The 23,628-nt window shown below is 41.3% G+C and overlaps 3 protein-coding genes across 13 annotated transcripts; 1 reads left to right on the forward strand and 2 right to left on the reverse strand.

The window, feature by feature from the left end:
- Positions 1–1,930: 1,930 nt before the first annotated feature.
- dnajc14 (DnaJ (Hsp40) homolog, subfamily C, member 14) lies at positions 1,931–7,911 on the reverse strand. Of its 2 annotated transcripts, none has more exons than XM_071495347.1 (7): positions 7,750–7,911; positions 4,748–6,190; positions 4,496–4,602; positions 4,054–4,173; positions 3,694–3,854; positions 3,407–3,509; positions 1,931–2,757 (listed from the first exon to the last, which is right to left on the reverse strand). In XM_071495347.1, the coding sequence occupies exons 2-7, from the start codon at positions 5,966–5,968 to the stop codon at positions 2,463–2,465; spliced, it is 2,007 nt and encodes a 668-aa protein (XP_071351448.1). In that variant the 5' UTR covers positions 5,969–6,190; positions 7,750–7,911; the 3' UTR covers positions 1,931–2,462. The 2 variants fall into 2 exon arrangements, with proteins under 2 accessions (XP_071351448.1, XP_071351449.1); XM_071495348.1 differs by lacking the exon at positions 7,750–7,911 and adding an exon at positions 7,540–7,624.
- Positions 7,568–17,340, forward strand: nab2 (NGFI-A binding protein 2 (EGR1 binding protein 2)). 5 transcript variants are annotated; one of them, XM_071495349.1, is made up of 9 exons: positions 7,568–7,692; positions 8,797–9,171; positions 9,403–9,494; positions 9,749–10,708; positions 10,926–11,059; positions 12,125–12,176; positions 12,317–12,431; positions 12,545–12,730; positions 15,288–17,340. In XM_071495349.1, exons 4-9 carry the CDS (start codon positions 9,797–9,799, stop codon positions 15,383–15,385), a joined length of 1,497 nt encoding a protein of 498 aa, XP_071351450.1. In that variant the 5' UTR covers positions 7,568–7,692; positions 8,797–9,171; positions 9,403–9,494; positions 9,749–9,796; the 3' UTR covers positions 15,386–17,340. The 5 variants fall into 5 exon arrangements, with proteins under 5 accessions (XP_071351450.1, XP_071351452.1, XP_071351453.1 ...); XM_071495351.1 differs by having other exon boundaries at positions 9,786–10,708; XM_071495352.1 differs by having other exon boundaries at positions 8,797–9,163.
- Positions 17,341–18,597: 1,257 nt separating this feature from the next.
- On the reverse strand, positions 18,598–23,265 carry LOC139631280 (uncharacterized). Of its 6 annotated transcripts, none has more exons than XM_071495369.1 (5): positions 23,123–23,244; positions 21,170–21,276; positions 20,169–20,304; positions 19,715–20,085; positions 18,598–19,592 (listed from the first exon to the last, which is right to left on the reverse strand). In XM_071495369.1, the coding sequence occupies exons 3-5, from the start codon at positions 20,278–20,280 to the stop codon at positions 19,416–19,418; spliced, it is 660 nt and encodes a 219-aa protein (XP_071351470.1). In that variant the 5' UTR covers positions 20,281–20,304; positions 21,170–21,276; positions 23,123–23,244; the 3' UTR covers positions 18,598–19,415. The 6 variants fall into 6 exon arrangements, with proteins under 6 accessions (XP_071351470.1, XP_071351467.1, XP_071351465.1 ...); XM_071495366.1 differs by having other exon boundaries at positions 20,169–20,307; positions 23,123–23,243; XM_071495364.1 differs by lacking the exon at positions 21,170–21,276 and having other exon boundaries at positions 20,169–20,307; positions 23,123–23,265.
- Between the last annotated feature and the right edge of the window lie 363 nt (positions 23,266–23,628).

Here is a 23,628-nt window from a genome sequence, read left to right on the forward strand (position 1 = left end):
GGGTGTGCAAATTAACACAGAAGAAGAAAAATGAACATGGTATTTCTCAACAACTGTCAATATAAAAAATAGCCTTTATCAAATGCCTTATATCACTACAGTCGCACAATCTTCACATATCAGATGTAAACAAAAACGGTTCGGTTTTTTCAATTTGCCTATGATGAAGATTAAAGTTTAGTTTTCACGAAAAAACCATTTCAAGAAACCAAACCCAAAATACAACCACTTATTGATTTTGTGACCCGTTATTGTTGTTACATACAGTAACACTGGGAGGAGATTACAATTAAATCAGTTGTTTAGATTTTCTGTGAAACTGTGACCTTGACATTTTGAAAGCCGAAGCACATCCAGGTAGAGGTTTTAACCTGTGTTCAAGACTCTACACTAGCTGACACATCACCACAACACTTACGAGTCAGAATGTGAACATTGTTCATTATAAGCTGCAGAATTATTGTAAATGTTTTCTGGATGATGTTTATGACACTTGTTTATGACAAGTCTTGACTTAATGTGTCCCCAAAACAACATGGCAGGCATATAATGACACTTAAAGAAGATGGTGTAAGAGTTTGAAGTTATTTCAGTAATAACTTGAACAACTTTATATAAATCTCTGCCGATACATGTTTTTAAACTGCTGCCTTTTTACTGTGAATCTAGTAATGAGCAGCATGAGAAAATGGATGATTAAAATACAGTGACAATTTTGACTGGAAAAAACAAATCAGGCTGCGAGTTTACAAAAAGGTCAGGTTTTGCCTAAATATTTATAAATCAGGATAATGTCTGATTTTAAATTACATCAATACAAAACTGATGTATTTTCTGATGTACAAGTGATTTCCAAGGGCCAACATCTAACATCATGAGTCAGTAGTGTGGTTACACAGTGGATCAGCAGGGGGCAGTACAAACCTATTCTACGTTTTAAACACTACTGACAATATATCAACATTTCAAAATGTCAAGGTCACCTATGAAGTTTTGAAACGCAATTGAAGTCACTCCTGCTGTTAGATTTGAACCTGTGCTGTGATTAATGCCAACCTGAAATAAGAAACAGCAGGCAGATTTAGCATGTTTGAATCCCAAAACAAATAAATTTTCATTTTAATGTGTCCAGATTCTACATCCTGACTCCATCAGGTTCTTGTCTCTGGCTTCTGAAAAGTTCACCAGATCTGATTATCTGAGATGTTCAAATGTAACTTCTTGAATTTTTGTTCTATTTTATAGAAAGTGGCCTCTAATGCAGGATGTGATTCTCTGGTAATTGTCACACAAACGTCAGTACCAATTCTAACATCACTAATTCTAAATCAGAGGGTGTGGTGTGACTGTGCCACATTACATGGCCAAATCTTCATGAATAACAGGATTGTTTTATAAAACATAACCACTAAAGCTGAATCTCTACTGAGCATAAATTTGTCATTTCAGCAAACAGAAAGATCCAAGTAATATTTAATTGGGTGTATAGAGTTTTCCTGTTTATAATAATAATAATAATAATAATAATAATAATAAAAACAAAGAACCTGGGACAAACATGCATGAATGCTAGTTGTTTCAGTGGATTTCTGATGCAGGAGGATGACTGCATATGACCTACATTAAGCCATGCATACTAAAAGTGTTTTTTTCCTTTCTTGCCATCTGTGTGCCTACTAGCAGAGAACCACACCATGCCCTGATTTAACTGTAAATACCACTCTCAGGTCAGCTCTCCTATAAAAATGTGCCTACTGCGCACAAGTTGTCAAAATTTGTTGCTGTTTTTGTAAATTTACATGAGATGTGTTGGGTTTGGTTGGTTTGGGTTCATTCTTGTAATATGGTGGGCAAGGTGCAAATCTAGAGGTAGATCCACATGCCACTAACGTGAGTAACACTGACACTGAGACTGACACTGACACAGTGATGTTGCTCAGATCTTTATCTTCTTTATGTCCATTAGGGTGATCCACAACTCACAGTCCAACTGACTGCAACCCTCTTCAACAGTCTGAAGTCAATGTCTTAAACCAACCTTATACAAAACATGAACAACATAACTGAGAGAACTAAAGTGTTAAAATGCAAGTGAATAAATCATGCATTGCAGAATTTGGCAGGAAATTATGAGAGAAAATGTTTCATTACAGCATCCTGATAGGGATTTCAATGCCAAGGCTACCGTCGTCTTAAAGACCAACAAAAAATAAGGTGAAATGAGAGGTAAAGCACCATCACTGCCACCTCTTCAGCCCTCCTTCAATACTTGTATTCAGTCCTCAGGCTTCTCTTCATGATCCAGTATCTCTCTCCTCTGGCTGATCTGAGTGCAGCCTTACCCACATGAATCTTCTCCAGTTCAGATCTTGGCATGCCAACAGGCAGGCGAGAGACAAACATGGCCATTATTTATTGTGTCCCTGTGTTGCTTTGTTGATACTCTGAGGAGTCAACAGACTTCACCTCTGGAAGGGCTTCCGGACCTTCTTCCTCCTCCTAGGGGGTTTGCCGCTTTCAGCCCACGTCTCACTGGACTCTGGCCGGTGACTCCCTGGCATATGGAAACCTGTCTGGCTTGGGGGAGGGGAGAACGGAGGCGCTCCAGCACCAGGTGGGGGATGATGAGGCGGACCTGAGGGGAAGAACCCCCCATTGGCAGCCATGTCATTAGGAGGTCCTCCTTTGAAGATGCGGTTGAAGAAGTCCTGCAAATCGGCAGGGTTGGTTGGACCTGTGGCGTGCTCTGACGGCATCCTGAAAGGAAAAGTTGGAAAGTTCAGAGATCTTTTGCACTGGAGACTCAAGTTCAATCATGCAGTTGTCTGTCTTTACAGATGCTCTGTTGTAACTGCGTGTGAGCAAAATAACTTATGGCCAGTTGTGAAGGCATTACATGTGGGATGATGATCTATTTGAACATAAAAGTATATCTTGATAAAAATACGAACAGTATAGGTTTATTTTTTGTTCACATCATTATCACAACAGTGCACAACACAAAGGGGAGCCCCTTCTTCTCTATACACAGCAGGAAAACTGCTGAAAAAATCTATATGTATCACAGTGGATGTTATATATTGCAACGATTCTTGAGTAAATAATTTGTCCATTGAAATTTCCAAATCACCACTTTTACGTGCAGTAAAAGAGGAAAATCATGGTGGACATTTCAGAAAAGTCAAAATTTCCCAAACTGTCCTCAAATATCAGTTTATGAGACAAAATGTGGGCCCAGATGAGGAAGAGCAGGATGACATATAATGTTTATGCTCCCGTGGATGCACAGTAACAACCTCAACATGAAGAAGAAAAATGATGAAGGTAACAGCACTACTGGAATTCTGGACTGGGATCCCTGGCACATATATGATCATATGTTCAATTCTAAACACAGGTGACATACCTGTGTCGTGTGGCGTTGCTGTTGTTCTTTGAACCAAAGGAGATGTGATAGGGCACACGGTGTGTGTCAGGAGAAATGCCTATTCTTTGGCAACCTGCCCACTCTGAAACATGAAACAGGTCACAGAGAGAACAAGTATAAGAAATACTCTTTTCTGTCCCTTGAGGGATAGATACCGATAATACATGAGCTCATGCAAACTACAGAATGTATAACTGGTTAGTCACTAGTGAGCAGGAATAAAGAAACAGATAAAGGAATAGGAAAAATAAAATCTTAATGTTCACCTGTAATATCATAGACCTTGCCATCCATACAGGCAAAGTATGTGATGCGTAGGCCCAACATGCTGGACTCGGCCCACAGGTCCCCCTCCTCAGCACTATGGCAACGGTTGCATTCAGCACAGAACCGGGCCTCAGCAGGTTCACGATCCATCTCGAATCGCCTGCGCATGCGCACGTATTCATGCACACACGCACGCACACACACACAAAGTAGGAAACACAACTGTGGTGAAAAGTCTGCAGCATATGACATGATTCAGCAGTGTGTAATACACAATGTAAAAAAACAACGTTCAGACTGAAAAGATGTTTCAGACACTGATGCGGATGTGTAATGACATTGGGTGTGTACCGACATACTTGTGTTTGCCTTCACACTTTGTACACATCATGGTGTTCATGGCTTCCTTCAGGTCATCCTGCAGTTTAGTGAGAAACTCGTTCATGGACTTTGAGAGCTCAGTTGCTGCCATGCGTTTCCTGTGTGGGATTGAAACAGACTGGTTGGTGCTATGCTACAACATTACAGGCCTACATAAATTTACTTACTCTTGCTGTTTTACATAAATTAAAATAGAGAACACTGCAAAGAATGCAAGTTCATTTTTGAGAGAGTGTTGACTCTACAGTGCTTTGAAAAAAGAACATGATATTTAATTCTACCAAACTATTACTGTACAACTGCAGAAAATATTAAAGAATATTAAAAACAAATGCAGTAAATTATTTTTGAAGATACTTGATCTGTTTTTTGTTGTATTTTGCTTTTGTCCTATGATAACCACTTTTTCTGGGTACTCACAACTCATACTCTCGTCGTGTATCTGGGTTACTGACAATATCCCAGGCAGCCCTCAGTACTTTGAACGCCTCTCCAGCTCGTGGGTGTTTATTCTTGTCTGGATGAACCTGAAAGAGAAAGGACAAAGGAAAAGGTTGCATGAGTAAAGGAGAAAAATTGAACCTCAGATGTCATTTATTAGTCATTACTGCAGGCATCCAATAATTTTAATACGCAATACTTTTCACTCAGCCACCAGCACGTCACACATACCTGGACAGCCAGCTGTCTATAGGCCTTCTTCAGCTCAGCCTCAGTGGCGTGCAGCTCCACACCGAGCACTGTAAAGGGGTCGAGCTCATCCTCTGGTACCTCTGCCAAGGCCAGCAGTCTCTCCAGCTCCTGGCCTGACTGGCCCCTCCCTGCTCTGCCAGGTGACTCAGGCATGGACGGAGGTACATGGCTATCCCTCCTGAATCGGCTTCGAACTCTTTCTAGCAGGGACACCACCCTCTTCCAAAACCTTGACTCCTGAAAAGCTGTCCAGTAGCGTTTTCCCCGCTCTCCACCGAGTCGGACCAACACACCCTTTGTCCACTGGGACCCGAGAATAACCAAAGCACAGAAAAGTCTGAAACAGGATAAGGCAGCTGTCTTTAACCACTTCACTGACCTAACTGTTTTATCAACCAGGTCTGCTCCTGTGCATTTAGTCCATCTCAGAATCCGACTAGCGTCCGCCTTCATCCCAGGTATGTCTGTGATCTTTACAAGGAGCTGCTGCCCAAAGTTGTAAAGTTTCACCCCTCCTGTCTCCACACCGACTCCACAATTGTGAGTTAAAGTGACAATAATCTCAATCATCATGTGGATGCAAGAGATGCACCAGAAACTGAGAGACCCTGACAGCATCTCCTTGAAAGCTAAGACGAGCTGGTTGCCTGTCCGCCGGCGGCCCCGGTTCTGCTGATGTTGGTGGTGGTTACGTCTGCGGGTCTGCTTGTGCCGGCCACCACTGGACATAACATTGCCTTTTTGAATGGAGGAAAAAGAACTTTGACTGCTCTGCTCCGAAAATGAACCACTGCTCTTCAGCTTGCACCTCCGGCCACTTCCAACGTTCCTCCAGCCAGACTCTCCATTCATGTGCTGCTCCCTCACAGTTTCATCCTCTTCCTGACTTATAACCTGTGAGCTTTCATGATCTGCAGCGCTGTCATGCTCGAACCCATCTGATGCTTCCTCAGCTTCCTCTTTGGCCTCTGTAGATCCACAATACTCTGTTTCACAAATTCCAGAGTCTTGTGGAGTGGCTTCGTGTGGGGTGTCCTGAGATTTGAGACAGGCTGTTTTGTCCTCCTGATCACAGTCATCATCAGTCTCTCTAGCCTCACACTGACTAGATTTGGTCACTAAGGTGGAATTACCATCAGGGATCTCCTCGTCCGTGTCTGTAATGCCACCCATCTCCTTCTCAGCTGCTTGCCTCTCCATGTTCCTTACAGCTCTTTGATTGAAGCGCTGTGAAACTGGAAACTCATGGAAGATGACATCCTAGATCCATAATCTGTAACAACATTTTCCCCAGACTCACATAAAAAAGTGAGACTGGGGGCTCCTGAAGGTCTGTCTCAGGTCCACCATATCAGCAGCCACTTCCAAGTGTCAAAATGCTTTTACACGCCCAGCAGCTCACATCATGCATCAGGCTGTTTCCTGAAAGGCAACAGAATGAGGTAGAAATTAGCAGTCATTTATATACCCACACTGTTTTACATCTTCCAAAAAACTAAAACACAAAATTTGATGGAAATGTAAGAGCAGTAGACCATACTGTTTACACCATGGTAGCTATTCTTTTAATAAATCTGGTTGTATTAGGCCACTGTGAAATATGATAGGATGATATTGGCGAGCAAGGAGATTTTACGGCTATACTGTACCTATATGATACAGTATTGTAATTTTTCAGGTACTTTATTCACTTGGTTAGCAAAAAAACAGACACTTTCAAATATCTGTGTATCAGCAATATAAAATTATTCAAAGCATGACAGACTTTATCAATATCGCCCATCCCTGATGAGTAGTTAAACTTAAATCAATAGTCAGTCCTTCGGTTTATTGACAGAAGGTTAATCACCAGTAATTTTCTCTGTGTCACACCAGTGTAAACTATTTCTGGGTTTTGCACTGTTGATCGGATAAAATGAGACATTTGAGGACATCACACTGGGCTCTGGGAAAATTTTCATTATTTTCTGACATTTTGATCAAATTATCAAAAACATCCGTCATGAAAGTAATCGTTACTTACAACCATGAGAGCAAGAGTAACACAAAGAAGGCTCTTGAAATGATTTCATCAAGTGAAAAACTATACATTTATAAAACATAAAGACAATATTTTTGGGATGCAAAAGGTAAACTACAACCAGTACATTGCCACTATCACGATTCCACTCAGCAATTAACCACGACTGTGCAACCTGAAGGCTCCTCTTCACAGATGAAACATGCTTTTAGGTTTTGGAGGAGCTGTTCCCAAATAAAGACACAAACTAAGAACGAATGACTAACGTCATTCATTAATAATTAACTTTCATGACATGTAGCTACAGGACTTTGTCTGTCCAGCCCTTATAGAAGTGATTGAGTTGATGAAGATGTTCAGATATTAAAGATTACATTATATTACACAGCTTTTTTGTTTGCTAGTTCAGTTTAGCCAAAGAGGAACACGCTGTGTCTTAAAAAAAACACACAAGCTGCAGCAACAAACATTTGATCCTTCAAAGGCGATAAATACCGGGAACAAAACAAAACCAGCAGAAAACGGTCAAACCTCATGTAAACACAATTTTGACAACAGCAGAGGGTGTTTTACAGGCGGCTAATGTTAGCAGGCAGCCTGGCTGTTAGCATGAGGAAGAAGCAGTAAGCCAGCTGGACGACAGACAGGCGCTACAGGAGCTAAAATTAGCCTGCCTCTGATCGGCTAACCTGACAATATTTCGACTAAATAAGGTCTCAAACGAGGATAAAACGACAGCGCAGCGGCTTACTGTTAACGCCTTTAGCTAGCAAGCAGCCAACCGAGCAGCTAACTGTTAGCTGCTAACAGCATAACGAGTCGGACTAGCTAATATTAACGCCTGTCGCCTCCTTTGGGGGTTGACGAGTAAAATAAGGCATGCTTAGGACACTAGGCGGGTCCAGTAAGTAGGCATATTATTTTGCATTTTGCATTCAAACAAACTAGATGTCATATATACCTCTCGGAAAACTGTGTAACCTTGTTTGTTAACAGACAGCCAAGTGTCCGTGTTGTGTTTTTTTTAGCTACTTCTTCTTCTTCTTCTGCTCCTTTTCCCACTTCTTCCTATGTCTTCCTCCTCCCCGTCCTCCTTGCCGTTCTCCTTCTTCTTCGATTATTTCTGACCGTGTACGTACAAGAGAGGGACACTACTGCCACCTGTTGCTGTAGAGGTGTAGCTGATAATTGACAGCGCACTTTGTCATGTTGTTTGTGTATGGATTTGTGTTAATAAGGCCAGTAACCCCCCTCCTAACATTTAATGTTTTATTTTCAGTCTAAATAATATATAAAGGGTCCCACCACCCGTTACCACTGTACAGGGAGAGATTATGAGACATGGGCACAAACATGTAAAAGGCCCCTCAACCCGCCAAGGCAGGGGCAAGACACCCAGACTTTGTGGCTGGTTTGTGTCTCCTCAGCTGATTTTCGCCTTTGTGGTCACGGTGTATGTCTTTGTGGACGTTTTGTTTTTCTTTGTGGTCATTTTGCATCTCTTAGAAGTTGATTTGTGTCTCTGTAGTCTTTGTATGCCTCTTGCACCAATCACCAAAACAAATTCCTTGTATGTGGAAACATACTTGGCAATAAAACTGATTAGTAAATTAGTGAATTAGTAACTGTAGTCTTCTTGGTCAACACACTGACTTGTAGCCATTACAGTGCCATCTTGCACTTGCATGTCTTTGTGCTCACTTTGTGTCTCTTCCCGGTCAAATACCTGGCTAAGGGGCCTCTGAACCCCTTAGTCATTATGTGGACAGGGACACTGTTAAGACCCTTAGTTCCTGTGAGGGAGTCTTAAAGGGGTAGTCCGGCTTACATTACACTTCCAGCTTCTTTGTGTGAATCCATGAAATTGGCAAAGATCTATGTACCAGCACTAAAAAGTACTGAAGTTTCAGCTGTTCTCTCACAACATTTTTCATCTACTCTTCAAACACAGTAAAATCCGCTGAGTGAAATCCGCATCTGTCACATCTGTTCATTGTTCTCTGAACAGGCCTCGCGTTGGTGAGCTGACTCTTGTTAGGGGGTCTTTGACGGGGCAAAACTCCGGGAACCCCCCGAAGCTTTTGCATAATGGGCAAATCTTGAAGACGCACAGGGTTAATTTCAAGCCCCCACCACCACCACCCACATCTCCAATCTGAAAGCCGCCTCTCTACCGGGAGAGGAAAGCTCTTTTTCGGTCAGATGGCGTGCTGCAGTCCGCCCCCGTCATTCTCCAGCCCACACAGACAGCAAAAAGGCAGCCAGCGACCAATACGGTGAGCCGGAGGAGGATTTCTGCCAGTGATTTCAGACGAGGTACGATACGCAAAGGGGATTTACTACGCCAATCCGAGCCTGGGAGCTTTCGGCAAAAGGTAACAGGGTAAGAAACGAATAATATAATATTATTATAATAATAATAACTGCGATGTGTCTTTGAGCGGAGGGCTTTCTGATAACATCTGGCTCAGGGACACTTGCCTCCAGTCGATGGTATTTTACTGGAACAAATAACCCAAGTGTTTCTACTTTAGTGTAACGTGGCTTTGTCTAATTGATCAGGCGACAGTTTGTAGTTTCCATTTCTTTATGTTGATCAATTTCGCTCCGGCAGTACGGTCCTGTGACATCGGTGATTGGAGAGACACCTTTGCCTAATTACGCCGGTCCTCCTCTCTGCACATCCGTTTGCCTGACCTGAAGAAGGTAAGAGAGGTTTAAACCCATACACTCTTGTGTAAATGAAAACATGTTTAAAAAGGTAAAAACAGTTTGTATATGAAGGACGCTATTCTCCTTCAAAGCATGCATAAACTTCATGTATTCATCTATTTTTATTCATTCTTCATCAGGCTAGTAGACATTTGAAACAGTTATACAGGTTCTCCAAATGGCTTTGTCTATCTAGATGAAAGTCTTTATCTAAATAAATAACTTGTGCAGGATTTCTCCACCTGCAGGTTCATGTCTTTCCTTTCTCCTGCCTAAACTTTCCAGTGCTGTGTGCCATGTCTCTGCCACGCACACTTGGGGAGCTGCAGCTCTATCGGGTGCTGCAGAGGGCAAACCTGCTGGCCTATTATGAAACCTTCATCCAGCAGGGCGGTGACGACGTGCAGCAGCTCTGTGAGGCAGCAGAGGAGGAGTTTCTGGAGATCATGGCACTAGTTGGCATGGCCACTAAGCCACTGCATGTGCGTAGGCTGCAAAAGGCTCTCCGAGACTGGGCAGCGAACCCTGCCCTATTCAGCCAGCCCGTCTCCAGTGTTCCTCTTGGGGGCATCCCACTGTTCAAAGTAGATGGGACGGGCACAAGTGGATCAGCAGGCGGGGCCAGAAAGTCTGTGAGCAATGGGCACCCAGGGTCACCCTGTGACAGGGAGGATCGGGCATGTCTTACGCCAATGCACAGTGGCAGTCCAAGAAGCCCCTGCTCCCAGGCCTCCCCACAGCCTCCAGACACACACTACAGGGAAAAACTGTCACCCATGGACCCACACTGGCTTAGCCCAGAGCCAGATGGGAACTGCACTTTGGCCTCTGCATCTGGAATAGACGAGGAGGCCCCCAGTCCACCTCTGCTGTCAACGTGTCCTCCTGGTCCCTCCACATCTCCGAGCCCCTCTGCTTCTTTTGCCCCCGCAGCCCTGTCAGCCTGGCCCGGAGGACAGCTGGACGGGGAAACAGCAAGGGCAGTGGTGGAGAACGTGGAGAGGCTCCTAAGGACCCTGCCCAGGTCAGATCCTGCAGAGGTGAAGACACTTCTGAGGATGAACAAGAAGATGGCAAAAACTGTGGGGCACATCTTCAAAATGGGGTCCCAGGATGTGAACAAGGAAGAGGAGATCCGAAAGTACAGTCTCATTTATGGACGCTTTGACTCCAAGAGGAGGGAAGGCAAGCAGCTCACACATCATGAGGTAATAAGCATCAAAGACAAACAGCTGCGATGAAGTGTTTGACTGTGTCACATCACGTTTCACACCTACGATGACCTGGTAACGAAAAGTTCACATTATAAACCAGAGGGGAGCTTAAACCAGACAGAACGTTTCAAGCGAAGATGAACAATTTTTTGTCAGGATGTCATTCTTCACCGTGTCCATCCCTCCCTCACTCAGTGCTTTTCTTCCTCAGCTGATCATCAATGAAGCAGCAGCCCAGTTCTGTATGCGCGACAATGCCCTTTTGCTGAGACGGGTGGAGCTCTTTTCTTTAGCTCGGCAGGTGGCGAGAAAATGTGCCTACACCTCCACACTGAAGCACACAAGGTAAGGGCGATGCCTGTAGAGAAGAGTGATCTGCTCGGCAGCAACCGATGATCAAAATACCTCACACCTGCTGTGTATTGACAATCTCGAGAAAACAATCTGTTGGAGAATCAGGAATATGGCTTTCAGTGTAGATGAAAGCAGAGTATGGAGCCTCATAATCTTTTCAAGGCAGAGGAGCATCATGTTAGCCACATGTGCACAAATGTTAATGAAATAATTTCATAGCTGAAAGAACACATATTGTGTTTAGCATATATTGTTCATGCACAGGTGGTTTACATGAGTCATCTTCCCACCAGTGTATTCATTTTCAGAATGAACCTGGTTCAGATCACAGTGGGAATTAAACTCCAACCTCTGTGGCGTTAGTTTAATGAGCTGACTCTGGCGCCACGCAGGAATACACAAACCTTGTGAGTTGGTTAATGTTCTCAAAGCATTTTCACATATCGTTATGGAAGAAAATGCCGGCGCAAACAAACCAAAATGCTGCACGGACTGAATTTAACAGTAACAACAGAGCAGAAACCACGACTACAAAGTCTTGTATTTTTTTGATCATTATATTTGTCATTTGTTGTAGCATATCAGATTTAAGATTTTAAATGTCTCTTTTCCTGTTGGTATAATTTTATAGGTACTTTTTTCCAGAGATTATTTTATATTGTTAATCAAGATAACATGATAGATAAACATGTGAAACAAAAAGAAACTTGAACATTACAAACAAAAAGTGAATGAGTTAAACTTCAGCTTATTACCACTTAGCATTCAAGTATTTACCACATACAGTCATATCCAACATGTATATATGCATGTGAATAATTATGGTAAATGCATTACATAGTTACAGTCAAATCCATGCTCTAAGTTGAGTAAAGGTGACGTAAAAATAAAGTGACTTCTTGTCATTTTCTACACTATCACACCATCTTGATTTGACCAACATTTCTGCTTTGGTGCACTCACTAACTTTCTCTGGAGACTTAATTCACATCTCAGGGTCATCCTAAATAAACTGAGCATTCACATTAATATGACTTGATTGTTTTCCTCCTGCAGGACAAATGCAGATGAGATCAGTGTGGTGTCCCAGAAGAGAGCGAGACATGAGGTGAGTCTTCAGAGCATCACTGCCACCAAATAACAACATTCAGGGTTCAGTTAATTTAAGAAAATGCTTGATGTGTTTATGTGTGTCCAGGTCATTTGTCAGTGGTTCATCAGCACTTAATTGACGGTGATGTGTTTTAGGTAATTCTGCCTGAGAGTGTGTCATCGCTTCTCGGAGTGGAGGTTTCAGAGGGCTTGACCCAGAGGGCAGACGACGACAGCTTATCTGCAGAAAGCCTCGACAGTGTATCACACGGTAAAGACCTCAGACATATGTCATAAAAACTAAAGTTTTTGCTCTGAAAGTGTTTTTATAAGAATTTAGTGTTTGAAGGCAGCATTTACATCCAAATCTGTCTGTCCTGTTAGACACTGGCTCCCAGTGCAACCAGTCTCCTTCCCCCCGTCCCCACTCCGACACCTCCAACCCTGCCAACTGGAGTCGCCACCTCATACAGCAAACGCTAATGGACGAGGGGCTACGATTGGCTCGGATGGTGTCACATGATCAGGCTGGCAAGATCAGCCAAGGGTCAGAAGGAACTCACTCCACAGGTGACTTTTCAAATAATAACTTAACAATATTATGTGCTTAATAAGGTACAGAATAAAAGTCTATTTTGCGATATTTGCTCATCTTTGTGCAAGTTAAAGGAATAGTTTTACGTTTTGGGAAACACCGTGCACTTATTTGCTCTCTGGCAGAGTTAGATGAGGAAATTGATGTCATTCTCATGTCTGTACATAAGAGATGAAGCTTTCACCAGCAGGCAGTTAGCTTAGCTTAACATAAGAGCCGTAAGCAGGAGGTAGCCAACAGCTAGCCTGGCTCTGTTCAAAAGTAACAAAATCCAGCACCTGCATATGCACAGCATATGTTACATCTTGTTTGTTTAATTACAAAAACAAAGTGTAGAAATGACAATTTGCAGTTTTACAAGGGGTTGTGTACATTGTACTATTTTTTGGCTAGGAGTCGTTTTATACTTTGGTGTTTATACGGCTTCATCAAACAAGAGAAAACATGTTGAACTAGTGAGCTTTAGAAGCACTTGTAGGCAGATTTTCATACCTTCACAGAGTCGGGCTGACAGTGTCCTCCTGCTTTCAGTCTTTATGCTAAGCTAAGCTAACTGGCCACTGGTGGTGGCCTCATATTTAATGTCCAGATATGAGAGTGGTAATGATCTTTTCATCCAGCTCTCAGCAAGAAAGCAAAGAAGCACGTTTCCAAAAATGTCAAACTATTTCTTTTAGTTGGAAATTGAGGGAGCATTAAAAAAGATGGAGTTGATGTTGGGGTTGAATTGAAAATGACAGAGACTCCCTAAACCTCTCCTGACAATGAATATTTTATAGCTCTACAGCTTGAACTCAAGTGAGTCACAATCTCTCTGAGGTGACGCCTCCCACCATGCACAGCTGAACTTCACCAGCCTGTAAATTAGAGAGGACAGAAGTTAGAAGGGGAAACAGAAGGAGGTGTAGAGAGATATATAGAGGAAAAGAGTGAGAGAAGGAGGGTAGAGGAGGGGGTGGTGGTGGGGGTTACACTGTTATAGCACTTCTTCAGTACCCTGTTGCTGTAGAGTTTTCCTGTTGCATCACAGCTTCTCACAAGAAAGAAAAAAGCAAGTGATCTGGGCAAGTTAGTTGTTCTGGGCTGTGATAGCCAGTCGAAGACATGAAGCGAAGAGAAGGAAGCCAGCAAAGACATGAGGGGGTGGGGGAGAGGGGGGGGGGGGGGGGGGTAGGAAGTACTCTGTGGGCGGCAGAATCGGACCCCCCCCCCCTCGTCAGCAACTGACGTCAGAGTGTGTTAGGTGCGTGGGCTGAAGGGCGGGATGGATGGGGCGTGGGGGCGAAGGAGTGGGAGGTAATTGGAGGGGCGTTGCATTGACTCACCAAGCGACAGTGTACAAAAATAAAACCTGTGGGCAGGGAAATGGCACAGTCTTTTTTATACATCATCTCCCTCTACCAAGAGGACTGCGGAAATAACAAAAAAAATGACATATGTTTCATTTCTGACGTCGATCTCTCTCATGTTGTGTTTTTTTTTCTCTCTCACTCATCCAAGTTTCCTACTTCTGTGTCTCTTATCAATCAGAACGTTCTCTCACTTCCTTTCAACATTGTTTTCTACCATAACTTATCTTCCATTGTTAGTTTATCTAGTCAACATATCATTTCTCATACATCATGTTCACATATAAATCATGAATACAGAATCCTTAATACAGCAAATCTGCTTACTTGTATTTTTATTTGTATGTTACTGAATATGTGCTATTAAATTTCTGTGGTGCTACAAATAACATTGTTCATATATTATTATATGGCTGCATGCTGTTACAACACATGGACACTAAGGGTTTTTTAATGGAGCAAATTAATAGTCAACAAATTAATATTGTTTGACTCATAAACAAAAGGGAAACACTTTGGGTGCTATTAAGACCTCAAACATTAAGATAATGTGGTAGAGTGGTGCAACAGTAAACAAAGTCATTTACAAAATGTGTGTTTATTCATAGCTTGTCATTGCAAACTAATGAATGCACTTCACAAGTATGTTTTCCAATAAGAATATTGAATGAAAGTCAAGTTGTGTTTATTTTCCCATCGAGTTCACTTGATTGGTTGATTTCATCACTACCTTATCACCAGCCAAAAAATCTGCAACACTGGAGACTTTATGTTTTTCAGCAGCCTGGGTTGGTCATATAAACCATGATGACTTCACTTCATGTGGGAGACTCTCTTGCTGAATTCCCCAAACTATTATTCAGAGATCTTAAAACACTGGTTGCATCTTGACTCTTAACTGATATTTATTCTTAGCTATTTGTCTCATCATTGCAGTGCTATGTGCTGTTTATGTTGCAACAATCTGTCTTACACAAAAGCATCAAACCAAAATAAATAATCTGAAATAATATTTAATTCTATAGTTATATTTATTTGAATAATCTCCAGTTAATTGACATTACTCAAAGTAAATTTTAGGGTTTTGCCCGGTGCTTCTTAAATACTTGTCAGTGGTTCTCAATCTAGTATTTGTTCTTTAAGCAGCTCCTAAGCTCATCTTAAACTTTACGTCTCCCCACAGACCATGACAGTAAAGTGGAGAGGCGCAGCTCGATAACAGCATGCAGGAGCAGTAGCCCTTGCATCACCAAAGATGACTCCAATCACCGGGGGAAATGAAAGTGCTGTGAGATTATCAGGGAACTCGTTGTGCTCAGGCCTGCCACCTAACTCCGCTCAGAGTCTGCTGTACAGGATGTTACTGAGCAGGTTTTTCCACGTGTACTTCACTGACATCACGAGCATCTGATTGTGAGAAGACTCTTATTGACGACAAAATCAGTACAGTAGATGTCCGAATTTACCAGCGACTGATACCTGCTGTGACTTCTAAATGCTGAAGTTGTGGATCAAGTTCAGAAATGTTCTGTTTTGACTTTATATTCAGTAGACATGTAGGGGAGACACGTTTTTTTGTTTTATTTTTCAAACACCTGCAGATTTTAACTGATAGTAAAAAAAAAAAAAAGCAAAGAAAGTAAGTGATTTTATCAGGAAAAACCTGATATTTATGTGAAATGACATTAATTTATTGTGAACATTGCCGTGTTGGAAAAAAAAAAGCCACCTATTTCAGATGAAATGGGCTCGACACAGCAGGGGGCACTGCAACTTTGGAAATTGACTTTCTTAACTAAATCCAGACTGAGTGACAAACTAGTAATGTAGAGGGAACTTGTTTTCTTTGTTTTGTTTTGTTTTTTATTCATAGGGACATTTTTATCAACATTTCCAGCAAGTAACAATATGAGAAGAGTATGATTACATTATCTGCAGTTCATCACCCTCAGGAAACAAACAGATGTTGTGGTTTTTGACAGCAGTCGGTGAGGTAGTCTTGAGATTAAGTCAGACATGAATGATATTCCTTGACACTCAAAGAGAGTTATGTAGATGAAGTTGGAAAATAGTCAGCGTTTGTGGAATAAGTTGATCTATGTCTCCTAGAGCATAAACACAAATGACGCTGTCAGGCTCCTTTGCTCCATCATCTAACCAGCCGTCAGATCTTAACAGGCATGCTGAGGTCTATGAGCTATGAAGCCACCAGTCTTCATCCTTTGCCCTCACGTCTTTCTTCAATATCATTTTTGCACAAACGGCTGATGTGGTGTTTATAAGAGACAATGCTTCAGGCTTTTGTTTGAGGAATTTCATTATTTCTAGTCATGTGAAAATGTATTCGGAACACATTTTCTAAACTCAGTGGCATGAAATAAGAATAGACAGCTTTATTGAATACCAGTTGAAAGTTTCATTTTTCACTTGCCTCTTGCTGCAGTGAAATCAGGTTTCAGACTCACAGAGCAGCAGGGCTCAGTGTCTTGCTCAAGGGCATTTCAGCAGGGAGGGTGTTTTCTTACTTTGGAGCTTGGAGATCAGCTCCTCCTCTCCCTCATCTACACGTTCAAGTTGTGCCCAGTAGGTCCCATTGTACAGCCTTTTGATTATACTGCATTCAGAACTACATTGCAAAATTTGGGGAATAAGAAGGTTAAAAACATTAACCACAGCATTTTCAAAAAGAGTGGTGATTAGTGTAGATTTTTGATGCGATTTCTTTTTTAGGTGTAGCAAAAAATTGTGGGCTGTAGCGGTGTGTCTTTGGGATGATTGCTGTAGTCTTAGATATTAACAAGGTGAGCCTCATGCTAGTTTCCCTTTTTAAAAACAGTTTTTAGACTTATGGTAAATTAGGATGACCAATCTACTTTGCTTCCTAAGCTTTAGAAAAAGAAAAGAAAAAAAAAACATGCTGAGGTTTACGGAGAGAAATCTAATGGTGCTTGACTTTTGATACAGCAGCTCCTGTTATTTATTTCAACCTGTTGGCCCTTGTAAGGAATTGTTGAAATGTGCTCAAATATCATGTAATGAGAAGGCTCGTGTTGATAATTAATGAAAACATTACGATTTTTGTACCTTTGATCACAGAGTATGTCAGTGAGGTAGCTTGCTGTGCATCAGTTACACCTGCCTGTCTCTTGAGCATTAGTAACCTCCTCAGTTTATTATGTTGCAAAACAGATTATTTATTTTGTTACATCTCAATAAATGTTATTTTATTGCTTTTAGCCACCGTGTGTTGCATTGGTTTCCACTATTTTTTTTTCTTGGGTGTTGGAAGAGGCTGCAGGAGCTGCGTCACACAGCCAGCAACACCTCTGCTGTCATCCTGTTGGTTGCACTGACGCGCTGCATCGAGCCCAACACTGGTATGACTCACCTGTACCAGTGATGTCATTAGGGCTCATTCACACACACGCACCCCCTTGCTCAGTTTTCAGATGCACGCCGTGAAGATGAAGACACACAGGCCAAACCTCAGATAACCTTAAGGAATTTAGCTTTCAAATCACAATGACTTTTAGTGTATTTCGTTGTAGAGCCTGTATTTGTAACACAGAATTATAAAGGCTAGCCACACAATGTGTTTGAATATTAAAGGTTAAAATAAAGCGCTGCTATTATGGTTCTTTGGTCCACTTTGGTCCAGACTGAAATACCAATAATAACAATTATTTAATGGAATGCTATGATACTTTGTGCAGACATTCATGGTCCCCAGGGAAAGACTGACTTTGGTGATCCCCTGACTTTTTCTCTAGCGCCATCATGAGGTCGATATTTTTTAATGTTTCTTTAATTGAAATATCTTGACAAGTATTACAAGGATTTCCATGGAATGTGCTTCACACATTCATGGGCCCCAGAAGATGATTTGCTTGTGAACATATACTTGCAGAACTAATGACATTCCCATCTGACTCGGTCATGCTATGCTAATTTGCAAATAAATACAATGCTAACCGCTAAACTAAACATTATACCTGCTAAACATCGTCATGCTAGTATCATCACTGTGAGCTTGTCAACATGCTGACATTAGCATTGAGGTCAAAACATGACTGTGGACTCTGAATTACCCATCCTCCACAACTGAATCAAAATCTAAAGAAACATGCTCAGATGTTAACGGTGACAATCATGTAAAAAAAAAACCAAACGCTTTGAGATTTTTGATTATACAAGAGTAATTACATCCGATTTGGTTTTCTTTACTGAGAGCAACAGTCGATGTGATAACAGATGAAGGGAGCCGCTGTCATCAATCAGCTGTCAGCGCCACTAATTTAGGGAGTTAAATCTTTGAGTCTATTCTTAGCTCAGGCTCTCTCTTCAGTGCCACAGAGCTGTGCAGCAGACAGCTGATTGATTTAACGCCTGACTGCAAACATTTAAAGAGCAGTATATTGAACGTTCATGACATTAGGAAGTCTAATTGTCTGCATAACAAAATACAAATACTGAAATCTGCATTTAAAGCACAATGAGCTTTGCCCATTGCATACAAATGTGGGCGATGTTTATTTCTACGTCAAACAAAGCTACCAGTGTTTGCAAAGTCTTTTGCCCATGTAAATTTTAAAAAGCAGATAAAGAAGATTTTCTCTCATTTATAAACTGTACCTGATTAAATTAATTAATATAAAGGAGTCTCTTGTGCTTCAGCCCATCCACCAAGGGAGGTGGTGGTTGGTGGTGTCAGAGTAGGACAAAATACTACAAATAGTTCACGTTAGCAATGTAATGATCAGGTGCAAATGACTAACGTTTAAATGCACGCTGCAAAACTGCAATTTATGTGCTCCATTATCTTATTTGGGTTCAGTTGTTGAGATGAGCCCCACTGAGCTGTTTGTATTTAAATTCATTACTGTTTGCGCTTAATCTGAGTTTGAGAAGATCATTCAAAGGGTGCCATACCTAAAGCAGACAGGATAATTTGTTCACAGTGAAAAGACAGCAATCAGCCAGGATCCCCACTATCTAAGAATACACAGGTCATTGGTTAGTGTCAACTGAACCCATTTCAACCATTTCATAACAAGACAAAGTGAGATGCAATATTTCCATGCTTGCACATACAATGGAATCACAGGAGCACAGGAAGTCTATTTCAGCGTACATATCAAAAACGGTTCCAGCATCAGCATCTGAACAGTTCATTCATAGGCAAACAGCTAATCATATTAAGAACATAACCATTTCAGATCTGTTTGCAGAGATCAGGTTCGCCGAGTTTTACCTGCTCCACCACAGCATATGAACACATAATTCATATGTTGGGATGAGAAGCAGGATCTGTCTAGGTGATGTGAGTGTGGAGATGTCGTAGGAACTCTCCTCTGGTGGTTGTGTCGCTGGGGAAAACCGCCTGGCAGAAGTCGCAAACGTGAGACTGCATCACCACGTCTGACATCAGCATCCCGCCAGACTGACTCAGGAAGTCACTGTCCAGGGAGGGACTGCCTGACGCAGGCATCTGACACAAACATAGAATACAAAACAGGGGGTTTGTGAGGGAGAACATGGAAAAAATAATCCAGGGACAGATTGGAGAACCCATTCCCAAAAGTGGGATTTTTGTCTGCTGAAGACACCTACCCTCGCTGTGTGTAGAGTCCTTTCTCTAACAGGGTGATCTGCTTGCGCTGGATTTTTTGATTCACAGGAGGAGGCACCTTGCCACCTCGAGGAGTCCGGGGTTAACATGGGTGCGACCCTCTGCTGCAACTTCCCATCCTCCTTTGACTGAAGACGCAAATCCATGCAGAGCTTGGACATATCTTCAGCAAGGAGATCAGTGAAAGTCCCCACGTTTCTGGAGAGGTGATCGACGCCACACTGCGCTTCAAGGTTGTGTGCTGCTGCTGTTCGCGGTTGAGGCTTTTCGTGGAAATACACAGGGATTTCTTGTGAACACTGGACAGGGATGGACATCATATCACTCAGATCTCCATTAGGAACAGTGGCACCTGCAGAAAAAGGGTTTTAAATGTGCTTAATGAATCATGGCAGACACATGCTGATGAGCATTAGAATTAGGTTTTATATGGACCTTGCTGTTTCTGCAGAGCTGTTCTGAGTTGATGCAACAGAGCTGCCTGTCTCAGGCAAAGTGACCTCAGGCGAAGAAACTCCTGGTACAGTTCACCGTACGCTTCCTCCATCTCAGCAGCTCAGGGATCCTGCAGCTACTAAATAGCACAGAGATTACACAGGACTGTACAGTACACTTTTTGAATATAGCGAGAGTATAAATACATTGTTAACAAATCAGGAACAAAACTAAGCATGTACAGCCTAGGAGCTTTGCGAGGCTGTACTTCAGCACAGCAATACTTTGAACTAAATGCTGATGGTGACATGCTAACATGCTCATAATGACAATGCTAACAGGTTAATTTTTAGTAGGTAATATCTACCAGGTTTATTTTTTATTCATCTGAAGCTAATGGGATGTTGTTAGTACTGGACACACTAACATATTTGACCCAATGGTGGAGCTAGATGAAAAGTCAGCTGTTCAACAAAGTTATAAGACTTTATTGTCGAGGGGTCTTGAATTTCTGTCATGATATATACAAATACACAAATGTCAAAATGCAAAGGCAACGTTATATTATCCACATTCACATTTTTTGTTGTTTCAATCTTAGGATCGAAACAAACAAACAAAAAAATCTATGCAAAATTATCATCTGTCTACTTACAAGGTAAAACACAGTATGCGTAGAAAAATCTTCACCTATATGAAAATGCCAGTTTATGCAGTTTGATCAAGGTGATATGTTTTCATTTCTAGTATGAACCAAGAGAAAGCTACTTTTTCTGACTGTAAGCTAGGGGAATGCTATTTCAATCACCCGGGGTATTTTCCAAAAATTAGGTTTTTATGAAATCGTGATGTCATCCTAAACCACTAGGCCACCAGGTAGCCCTAACCTTGGTCTTTTAAAAAAAATAACCACAACAGAATTGAACTAAGTCCGATTAATATAATTATAAATTCCTACTTTTATCACACTGCATCTTGAACAACAATACTGATCTACTTACCCCTCGTAAGCCTGTCTGCATGCTCTGCTGCAAGAATTCATTTCATTCCTTACAAAAGCTAGATTCAGAGACTCAGAGTCGAGCCTCCTCCGTCTCAAACAGGCCTCCTGTTATTGTCAATGAATCAGACACAGCATTTAAATCCAGAGCCGAAGCCCATTTACTGAGCACAGCCTACAATAAATTTGTGACCGTGAAATCCATTCTTCAGATCAGGCTTTACCAACCACAGTTGTGACAAGTCCTTTTCTTCCCTTTTGAGCTAATGGAAATTATGCAGTACTAATGTAACACACGTTGCACAGGGAACTGTTAAACATAAGGAAGTAGCTCTTAAAAACAGGGAAGTGAAACATCTTTAGTATAAAAATGAACCTCACCACCTCTCACTTAGACTGTTACATGACAGTCTGCGTGTCATGTATTGTTTTGCATCAACTCAAAAGAGGAAAGAGCCCATCTTTAATATAAAAGAGCACAAGCACAGTGTTTGTCTCAGCTTATGAAACTTGCTTTGTTGACTCTGCAACTTTTCTCTGTGGGACAATAGTTTTAGTGAGTCACATCATTGTCGTGCAGGGAAACAACTGTGATGGGTCAAGGAAATTTCACAGTTTTACCAAAAGAAAAGTTACTCAGCAGCATGTTTCAGTTGTGAAGATGTCCTGAAGGTCATAATTTGAGCACTGCGGACAACATGAGACTGTACTTGGACTCCACTCTTTTTTTTCCAGTGGTTTCATGATGACCGTTTTGAAAAGTTGTCATCATTTGTAATTTAATAGACAGAAGTACCGGGCAGATGTTTATTTATTCTTTGCAATCGAAGTTCCTGCACTGAACAGGCACAATGTTTAAGTTACTTCAAAAAACAACACAAATAGCAATGCAATGGGTGCAGCTGTTATCGTGTTACTTTGTATTTCACAAAGTGAATTTAATAAAATGTATAATTCATCTAATGAATGCATCTACTGCCTCACCATCAGTGGTGGAGGAAGTAAAGTAGCAATCATGAAAAATATATTGTATTGTAATATTGCCGTGATTATTGCTAATGTATTAATTTATATTGTAGTAGCTGGTACAGCTAGTTCTCTACTGTTGTGTAGTTTAATTTGTAACAATGTATCATATTTCAGAAGATTATCTACATGTTTTGTATCAATCAATTTGTAAAGTAACTAGACAACAGTTACAACTGTCAGTTAAATGTGGTGATAATCTAAAGCATGTAATGGAAACTAGATACTAAAGTACTTATTTAAGACGAAATGTAGTCATTACTGCTTGCCAAAAGTATGTCATGTGTCCCAGAGGGATTCATCGGAGTGTAAAAGTCAAACATGTTCGCACTCTGACACAAGGTCACAAAGAAGGAAAAGAAATGCTACATAAATCTAAATGGATTGGCTGTGTCCAAAATATTATTGTTTCCATTTACAGCTATTGTTTTTATTCCATGGCTCCAGAATGCATTTATCAAATCAAAACTTATTTAAACGCTGCCCCAGCAGATTTGCTTGGCAAGAAGCTTCTTATCCAGTAATACTTTATAAAATGTGTGGAAATGTCTATTTAGTTTAATGAGTCCTTCTGCCCTCATTTCTTTTCATGCTTTCATTTTCCTTCCTTTTTCCCTACATTCAAGGGTGTGCTACTTTCTCATTCACTTTCTGTTCATATTTTTTTTTTAACAGTAGCAGAGAATGTACTTTTAAAGGCTTAATTTTAGCCTTTATCCAACCTCAACATGAATAACAACTGTGTTTTCTTTTACTCTGGAAATGTGGAAACGAAGAGTCACACTTGAACTTTAACTATGCTCCGTTTCAGTTTCAAGCGAAAATCACTTTGTTTCCTGCTTCTTTTTACAGCTATGAGACATACATCATGTGAGGATAGTTTTCTCCCGTAAATCATATGTAAAAAAAAAAAATAAAGTTTACTCACAGTAAAACTGAGAGATCATTCCCAACAGGAAGTACAAACACAGACAATGATTCATGTGGATGAGCCTCCTCCTGACCGGACCAGACGACATCCGCATTCTGGTATGATGACGTCCCTGTCCCGACCTAAACAAACACCAGTTCACCTGCGTCAATCCCAGGTAAACCCTGCCAAAAGAACACTTCCTGCTTCACAAGTCTGCCTTCAAAATAAAAGTCCCCACCTTTCATGGCGCTATAGCTTGTTCAGGGAAACCTTTAAATTGAAGATTGCTCTGAAAGTAAAACAGTGGGTAAGCACCAAGGGACAGTTGGATAAAATCACCAAAGGAAATCATATAAAGCTAGTATCACTTCAGGTTTTGGTTTTAACACCACTATTGTGAGATTGGACATACAACCCTCAAAACAACCCTATCTCATGCATATTTTTTAATTCAAATTTTTATTTGTGCAGTTGCATATTTCTGTACATTTTATTTCCCATCATGAATGTCTAAGTGTTGT

Source organism: Trachinotus anak, unplaced genomic scaffold (genome assembly GCF_046630095.1).
Source record: "Trachinotus anak isolate AG129_WGS33_773 ecotype Australia unplaced genomic scaffold, CSIRO_AGI_Tana_v1 ptg000013l, whole genome shotgun sequence".
Classification (NCBI taxonomy): domain Eukaryota; kingdom Metazoa; phylum Chordata; class Actinopteri; order Carangiformes; family Carangidae; genus Trachinotus; species Trachinotus anak.

What these genes read in the sequence shown, in the direction of transcription:
- nab2 (XM_071495349.1), top strand. Translation starts at nt 9,797, where the DNA reads ATGTCTCTGCCACGCACACTTGGGGAGCTGCAGCTCTATCGGGTGCTG. An exon ending in AGCAGCTCACACATCATGAG is followed by an intron (nt 10,709 to 10,925) that starts GTAATAAGCATC and finishes TTTCTTCCTCAG; the next exon opens with CTGATCATCAATGAAGCAGC. An exon ending in CCTCGACAGTGTATCACACG is followed by an intron (nt 12,432 to 12,544) that starts GTAAAGACCTCA and finishes CTGTCCTGTTAG; the next exon opens with ACACTGGCTCCCAGTGCAAC.
- LOC139631280 (XM_071495364.1), bottom strand. Translation starts at nt 20,280, where the DNA reads ATGGAGGAAGCGTACGGTGAACTGTACCAGGAGTTTCTTCGCCTGAGG. An exon ending in AGCTCTGCAGAAACAGCAAG is followed by an intron (nt 20,086 to 20,168) that starts GTCCATATAAAA and finishes CTTTTTCTGCAG; the next exon opens with GTGCCACTGTTCCTAATGGA. An exon ending in GGACTCTACACACAGCGAGG is followed by an intron (nt 19,593 to 19,714) that starts GTAGGTGTCTTC and finishes TGTTTGTGTCAG; the next exon opens with ATGCCTGCGTCAGGCAGTCC.
- dnajc14 (XM_071495347.1), bottom strand. Translation starts at nt 5,968, where the DNA reads ATGGAGAGGCAAGCAGCTGAGAAGGAGATGGGTGGCATTACAGACACG. An exon ending in AAGTGTGAAGGCAAACACAA is followed by an intron (nt 3,855 to 4,053) that starts GTATGTCGGTAC and finishes GCGCATGCGCAG; the next exon opens with GCGATTCGAGATGGATCGTG. An exon ending in AGCAACGCCACACGACACAG is followed by an intron (nt 2,758 to 3,406) that starts GTATGTCACCTG and finishes TTTTCCTTTCAG; the next exon opens with GATGCCGTCAGAGCACGCCA.